Raw genomic sequence first — 7,058 nt, 5'->3', positions numbered from 1 at the left:
GAGCCATCTTGGCAAGAGATGCTCCAGCCCCAGTCACACCTTCCAAGGAGACTGAACCACCAACTAAGCCATTCTCGAACTGCAGACCCACAGAATCTTTGGGTGTAGGGTGCTAAGTTTTGGGGTGATTTGTTATGTGGCATAATAATATATAACTAATACAGCAGATACTTACAGTTAGTGATAGCGAGCACAGGTGGAGGAGGTACCTACTCTGCAACCATCTCACCTGCCCTCCGTTCCTTACAGAACCTCAGTTGTGCTTTGACTCAGGGATGGTGACCCTAGCCCCAGAAGAGCAGCACGTCTAGCCTGGGCCCCCCACCGGCCTCCCATTCTATCCCTGGCAAACACTGCAATGCTGGGAAGCACATGGATGCTACGGTGTTAAAGCTTTCAACAGGTTTCGAACACATCACTGTGGAAAGGTGACTCTTGTTTCAAACAATACTTCAGTGAGTGCCTGGGCCCAAAAGAAAAGCCAAAGTTCTATTCTGGAATGAAATTTGAAGAAGAAGATGTCAATATGCCAGCAAACGAATGCAAACTTGGTCTTCACTGTGGGTCGGACTGTGTCTCTGGGAGGCCATGCTGATGTTGTCTGAGTAGGGGATTCATTTCTTTTCCTTACCCAGGACTCCAGAGAAAGGCGTGGGGTTTGGCTCCAGGTGTAGGGGATGTAGCCAGAAGTATCCCCTCCTGAGACCAGGAAGGATGTTAGGTTGGAGCCAAGGGGAAAGAGTGCCTATCAGGTCTCCCAGGGCGGGGGGACTAATGTCAGCAGCATCCTTCTCCACACTGCGATTTCCTTGTATTGCTCTTAGGTTGGGCTAAAAAAAAAAAAAAAAATCTCCACAGTCTGGCCTTGGCTGCAATTTGGGGAGCTAAGGAAAGAGCCTGGGTACCTGAGAAGTGTACCAGCCCAGAGAAGACATGCAAAGGCAGGCAAGGAGACCCTGGCAGAGTCTCCAGGAGCACAGGTTTGTGGGCAGTGGAAGCATACCTCTGACCCCACCCCACTCCTCCCCGACAACACCGGAGGATGGTGGGAAACGAGTGAGAATGGACTTCCCAGAGCCAGTCGCAGGCAACACGGGGAGAATACTTGTCTGATGGGCTTTGGCGGAAACGCAGAGCTTCAAACACTGGCACCACGGAGGCCCGAGCCACCCTCCCTGCGTGCGCCTGCCCCGCCACCTTCACACGGGTCATTGCCCTGCAGTAGTTTCTCCTCCTGGACCTCATCCTTTGCTCCCCGAGGTTCGAGGTTTGCTCCACATCTTAAGATCCATTTGACAGTTTATAAATATGTCCTGTTATCCTGTGACCTTCTCTGAGGCAGAGAGATGTGTGTCCTGATCTGTTTCCTGTCTTAAAACTTTTGTTCTAACTATGAAAGGAAAAATAGCAATAAATCCAAACCTGAAGCCACTGCTGTCAAGTCAATTCAGACTCATATAGCAATAAGAACTAAAAATAAAAATAAGAAAGACTTACATAACCTCAACAACAAAAAGAATGAACATGGGAGCCAATCTGGTCAATGAGTCAAGACTGCTTGAGGGAGCTTCTGGAAAGGCCCCCTGGCCACGTGTCTTCCTCCTCCAGGGCTGCTGTGACAGAAACAGCACAGGTGAATGGCTTCAATAACCAGGAATTTATTCTCTCACAGATTAGGAGGCTAAAGGCCGGATTCAGAGAGCTGGTTCTAGGGGAAGACTAAGTTCAGACAGCAGGCTCCAGGGGCTAGGCGGAGGCCCCTTCACTGTGGGCGTCATCTCTGCCTTCCAGGCCAAGCTCTTGACTCACGCAGCTGCTGGCTGCTAAAACTGATGAATCCAAGATCAGCAAATAGAATGGCAGGTTGTTGGCTCGTGGTCTGCGAAAGCCGCAATCCCAAGATCAGTAGGCAACGCAGCAGGCCACCAGTTCAAGTCCAGGAACTGGAGATGATGAGGGGCCAAATGCAGGAGCCAATTCCCCTTCAACTGAATCTGCTCACAGCAGCTTCCACCATGGAGGTGACTATACCACGGCCAGTCTCATCCTGGGGACTAACTACATCCAGCTGCCAGCCACTCGAAATCATGGCCCAGCCCAGTTGGCACACAACCTTAATGACCACACTCCTCATGAAAGTCACAGAGTCCCTGGGTGACACGAATGGGTAAGTGCTTGGCTACTAACGAAAGGCTGGAGGTTTGAGCCCACCCAGAGACGCCTTGGTGAAAGGCCTGATGTTTTCCTTCCAAAAGATTGCAGCCGACGAAAACCCTGTGGGGCCCAGTTCTACCTTAGGACGCACGGGCTTGCCGTCAGAATCAACTTGACGGCACCTAGTTGGGTTTTGCTAAGAGTCACAAGAAATAGCAGCCCCTCCACTTGCCCTGGGTATGTGATGGCTGGAACTTCCTACCATCTGGCTGCCAACCTGAGCCAAAAAAGGCCACACACCGGAAGAAGTCCCAGTCTAGGGAATCAGAACAGTGAAGGCTGAACCGGACCAAGCTCTGACTGCTCCTTATCAAGAGAATCTAGTTCCCTGTTGCTTAGGCCAGCTGGGTTGCATTTTCTGATAACTGGAAGCATCCTAACTGATTGGCCTAGGGGTTCAGTAAAGCTCTCAGGAGACGGATAATCACATTCACTAAAAATAAGATCCCTAACAGTAACTGGCAGTGGTAACATTTGTTAATTTTTAGCATTCCCAGCTCCCTGTTCCTCAGTACTGTCTGTAAGCACTGGTTCAGTTAAAAAGCATCCTGTCCATACAAATAATAACAATGCTTCAGAACAGTAGTTCCCAGTCCTGGCCGTGAAACATGCATAGGAGACCATTTCAGACGCTCTTGCCTGGGCCCTACTCCACACCACGAATTCAGTATTTGTTCAAAGCCCTCCAGCCCCATCTCCACTTGCTTGTTACACTTTATTTTCCTGCTGGTCTCTTTTCTGTTTCTCAAATAAGCCAAATTCTTCCCCAGTGCCAGGGCTCCTGGACAACTTTCTGCTACCTCACCTCTTGCAAAGCTACCTCTGGCTCAACTTTCAGGACTCAGCTTAAAAAATTTCTCAGAAAGGCCTCTCCTGAGCATCCGATCACTAGTCGGATCCCAAGCCCCTCCCACTCTACTGGACAGTCTCAAATAGCTCCTGCTGCATTGGGTAATTAGGGGTTATTATCACATAAAGGCATGGAACGCAGGCTTTGAACAAAGAGCTGCAATACAAAATAGAACTATGAGCTTTCAGGGAAGATGTGGTTTCCAGTTGGGACGGTTGAGGCAGGCTTTGTGAAATCTTTGAATTAGATCCTGACATTGGGTAGGATTTTAATTGTTGAATTGGGGTGGTGGCATTTTAGAAAGAGGGGACAGCTTGAGTGGAGGAAGGACGTGGAAAATGGCAGGGAGAATATGAGAAAAAGAAACTGTTTGGCCAGCAGGTAGGACACGCAAAGGAGAGGGCACTGATGAACACTGAGCTGAGGAAGGCCTTCACCGAACAAGGCTGCTTACAATAGGTGTTCTGGAGTAACTGCAGGTGGGATGGAGACAGAGAGCCTTCCAGACCAGGAGAGCAGCTCATTCTAGGCAGAGAAAGAAGGTGGAAGGCATGGGGGGCCAGTAAAGAAAAGATGGTATTTTTTTCATTTTTACCTTTACTGATGCGTAAACAAGCCTTTGGAAGGAACCAAGAGGTAAAAGCAAACTGTCTGCTAAGTCACAACCGCTGGGGGGTGCTGCAGGCTTCACAACTAAAGCCAACGTCTGTCCCAGTAGCCCCCTCTTCGGGCAGATATAAGCACTGCACATTAAGATGTCTGAATCCTTTAACCTGCCATTCTCTGAATAACATACCCCTGTTAAGTGAGGCAGAGCTCTGATGGTGTAGTGCCTAAGGCATTTGACTGCTAACCAGATGGTGGTTCAAACCCACCAGCCAGCCACTCTTGGGCAATCCTTGGAATCCCAAGGAGGGGTCCTGTGAGTCGGAAATGACTCCATGGCACTAAGTTTCTTTTTGGGTAAGTGTGGTGGGCGGTTAGAACCCACCAGCCGTTCTGTAGGAAGAAGAGGCAGTCTGCTTCCCTAGAGACTGACAGCCTTGGCAACTCTTGTAATTAACTTCTACTCTGTCCTATATGATCATTCTGAGTCGGATAGACTCAATGACAATGGGTTTGCTTTAACCACCTCTCAATGAAGCTGAACACGTCTACCATCTTGGTGCTCCAGCTACGGAGGACCCCTTGATGGCAGAAACGTTCTCGCTTGTTTGCATCACCATATTCCTGACATGCTGGCATTTGTCAGATGGTCCTCTAAATGTTCATCAGGAATTGGGTTGCACTGACGGTTCTTTATTCTTAATAATACAAAGTCTTTCCCTTTATACAAAATGAAAGGATGTTAGAACTCTGTCAAAACCATAGAACACAGAAAGTGATAAAAGGTGCAGGAATAGACTGTATACACCAGTATCCTACATTTTTGTGTGAAGGATTATTTGTAGTATGCATTAGTAGTTGCTCATCTATGCATAGAGAAATTTTGAAAAGCTTGTCTTAGTGCAGGGAAACTGGGTGGATGGGGGGACAGTGTTGGGATATTTTTCTTTATATACTGTAGTACACTTTTTAAATGTTTGAAATGTGTGAGAAGTACGGCCTATTCAATTAAATTAGAACAGTATCACGGAGCAATGCAATTAAGAAACATCTAAGATTGTTTTTAATTATCCCCAAAATTTTATGGAAAAAAAAACACCTTGTACTATCCCTTAAAAATCTTTACACAAAGCATGCTTTCAATAGAATTTCATAAAAGCAAATTTTGCATGTCAAGTTCTTTTCCACCCCATTTTACATTTTTACAAGTAAAAATATAGTGGTAGTGATTCCTTTAACTTAGCAGTTACAATTCTAGTTATCTACCTACAAAATGTGGCTATAAGTCTGTATTAGTATACACAGAAGCCTATGTGTTCTTATAGAAAAGACGTATGTTTAAGGAAGTACTTTGCAGCAGCATAGTAACAGCAAAAACCTGGAAACAAATGTTTAGCAGACAGGCTAAATAAACTGAACCATGCGTACAATGGAATACTAGCTAGAGTACTTAAAAGATAGAGCTAGATGTATTGACATGGAAATATGTCCCTAAATGCCTAGTCAAAAAACAAAGACTGAAAAACATGTTAAGAATGGCCCTATTTTCCTAGGCGCATATGTATTTATCACACAAGTCCAAAAGAATCCATCTGTATACACATGAAGTATATTCCTGTCAGTGAGCTTACATGCAACTCGGTAAACCAGCTTGTATTGCCTCTTTAATTGCCTCCCAAAACCTTTAGTACCCTTGAACATAAGGTACTTTAAAGGAGCCAAGGATGTTCTTCAGTTTCCAATTAAACATCCCCACCCTCAACCCCTACACCACCCAGAGCTGACTAGACTGCTGCTCAGATGTTCCAGTGCCAAGAGCAGTTCTCTGCCACACCCCCAGCTGTACCCCTGAAATGTACCCACATTATGAACCACTTGTACGCAACTTCTGGATCTTTTCAAATACTGTTCACTCATTTTAAAGTTTGCAATGCCTAGAATTAACTGATAGGTGTTTGCTACTCCTGACAATTCACTACCTCCCACAAACCCTCCCTAGTGCACTGACAAGGAGAGTTCCTAGTTTATGTTTGATAATGTGCGCAGACCCCATGTGCCAGTTGTGGCCAAACATCATTAATGAATTTGTGTAACTATTCCTCAGATGGTTCTTAAGGTTCCTTATTACATTCTAAAACAAGGACATTTTCAAACATTACCATACACGGCAAGATCAACAGCAGGTTATGGGGTGGAGTGGGGAGCTCTTTGGTGAAAACTATCCCTGTTCATACTCAACTCTGGTCCTAGGTATGATGTAAAAATCTAATTTCTAACCAGCACCACTTTGCTTTTAAATGTTGACTCATAAAGGCAAATGCTACTCATGTTAACTGGTGACAAAAAGTCTAATGAATTGCTCACCTAACTTCTACTCCTAAATTTTCATAATAAACTACAAATCTTTTACATGTAATCACACCAACTTCTAAAGGATCAAGTTTGCGCCCCCTGGCGGCCCCCTGGCGGCCATCCTGGACAACCGCATGTGGTAATGATTAGAACTTTCCAACTAAAGGCTCTCAGTTTCTATTTACCCAATACCTATGTAAACTTTAGTGTATTTTTAGTGTGACTCACCACATCCTTAAAATAACAAATCATGGCTTTCTATACACCTCGGTATGTACAGCTGCCTACATACCTAAAAGCTGATTTTCTGTAGCTCCCTCCCACCACTCCAAGGCCCTTTACTTACCTTTTTCACTGGTCTTCCAGATAACTTTCCCCCATTCTCAGGAACCTCTCACCACCCTCGAATCACATTGTCAACAGCTTAGAAGTAGATTTACATTTAAGTGTATAAATAAAAAAAGCTCCCAAGTAAATAGTTATTTCTACCATCTACTTTCTGTATCATGGTCATGTTTCAAGGGCCAACAATGTATTTCACCCTCATGGCCCCCACTGAAACACTTGGTAAACTTTAAACTACCACCCTAATACCCCAAAAGCCCAACCAAGCCCCCAAAAGAACCCCACTTAGCACTAAAAATAAACACAATTTGGGAATGCAACAACTTTATTGAAAGAGAAGTGCAAAGATATCTCTTGAACGCTTAAAAGAGAGGGGAAACAACACAGACACCTCCCCTCAAGCGCAGGACCAAGTGCAGAGTGGACTCTTTCTGGATGTTGTAGTCAGACAGGGTACGTCCATCTTCCAGCTGTTTCCCAGCAAAGATCAACCTCTGCTGGTCAGGAGGGATGCCTTCCTTATCTTGGATCTTTGCCTTGACATTCTCAATGGTGTCACTAGGCTCTACTTCAAGGGTGATTGTCTTACCGGTCAGGGTCTTCACGAAGATCTGCATTCCCCCTCTCAGACGGAGGACCAGATGCAGAGTGGACTCTTTCTGGATGTTGTAGTCAGACAGGGTACGTCCAT

General features: G+C 45.6%; 1 protein-coding gene across 1 annotated transcript in view; it reads right to left on the bottom strand.

The window, feature by feature from the left end:
• Positions 1–6,729: 6,729 nt before the first annotated feature.
• UBC (ubiquitin C) overlaps positions 6,730–7,058 on the bottom strand; it is a 1,503-nt gene continuing 1,174 nt past the window's right edge. Inside the window, exon 2 of the mRNA XM_042780590.1 lies at positions 6,730–6,859. Within this exon, the coding sequence (XP_042636524.1) occupies positions 6,730–6,859 (130 nt within the window). The remainder of the gene's footprint in view (positions 6,860–7,058) is intronic.

Source organism: Orycteropus afer, unplaced genomic scaffold (assembly GCF_000298275.1).
Source record: "Orycteropus afer afer isolate SDZICR_OR568_19922 unplaced genomic scaffold, OryAfe1.0 scaffold00048, whole genome shotgun sequence".
Lineage (NCBI taxonomy): Eukaryota > Metazoa > Chordata > Mammalia > Tubulidentata > Orycteropodidae > Orycteropus > Orycteropus afer.
This window is presented reverse-complemented; position numbering and strand designations above follow the sequence as displayed.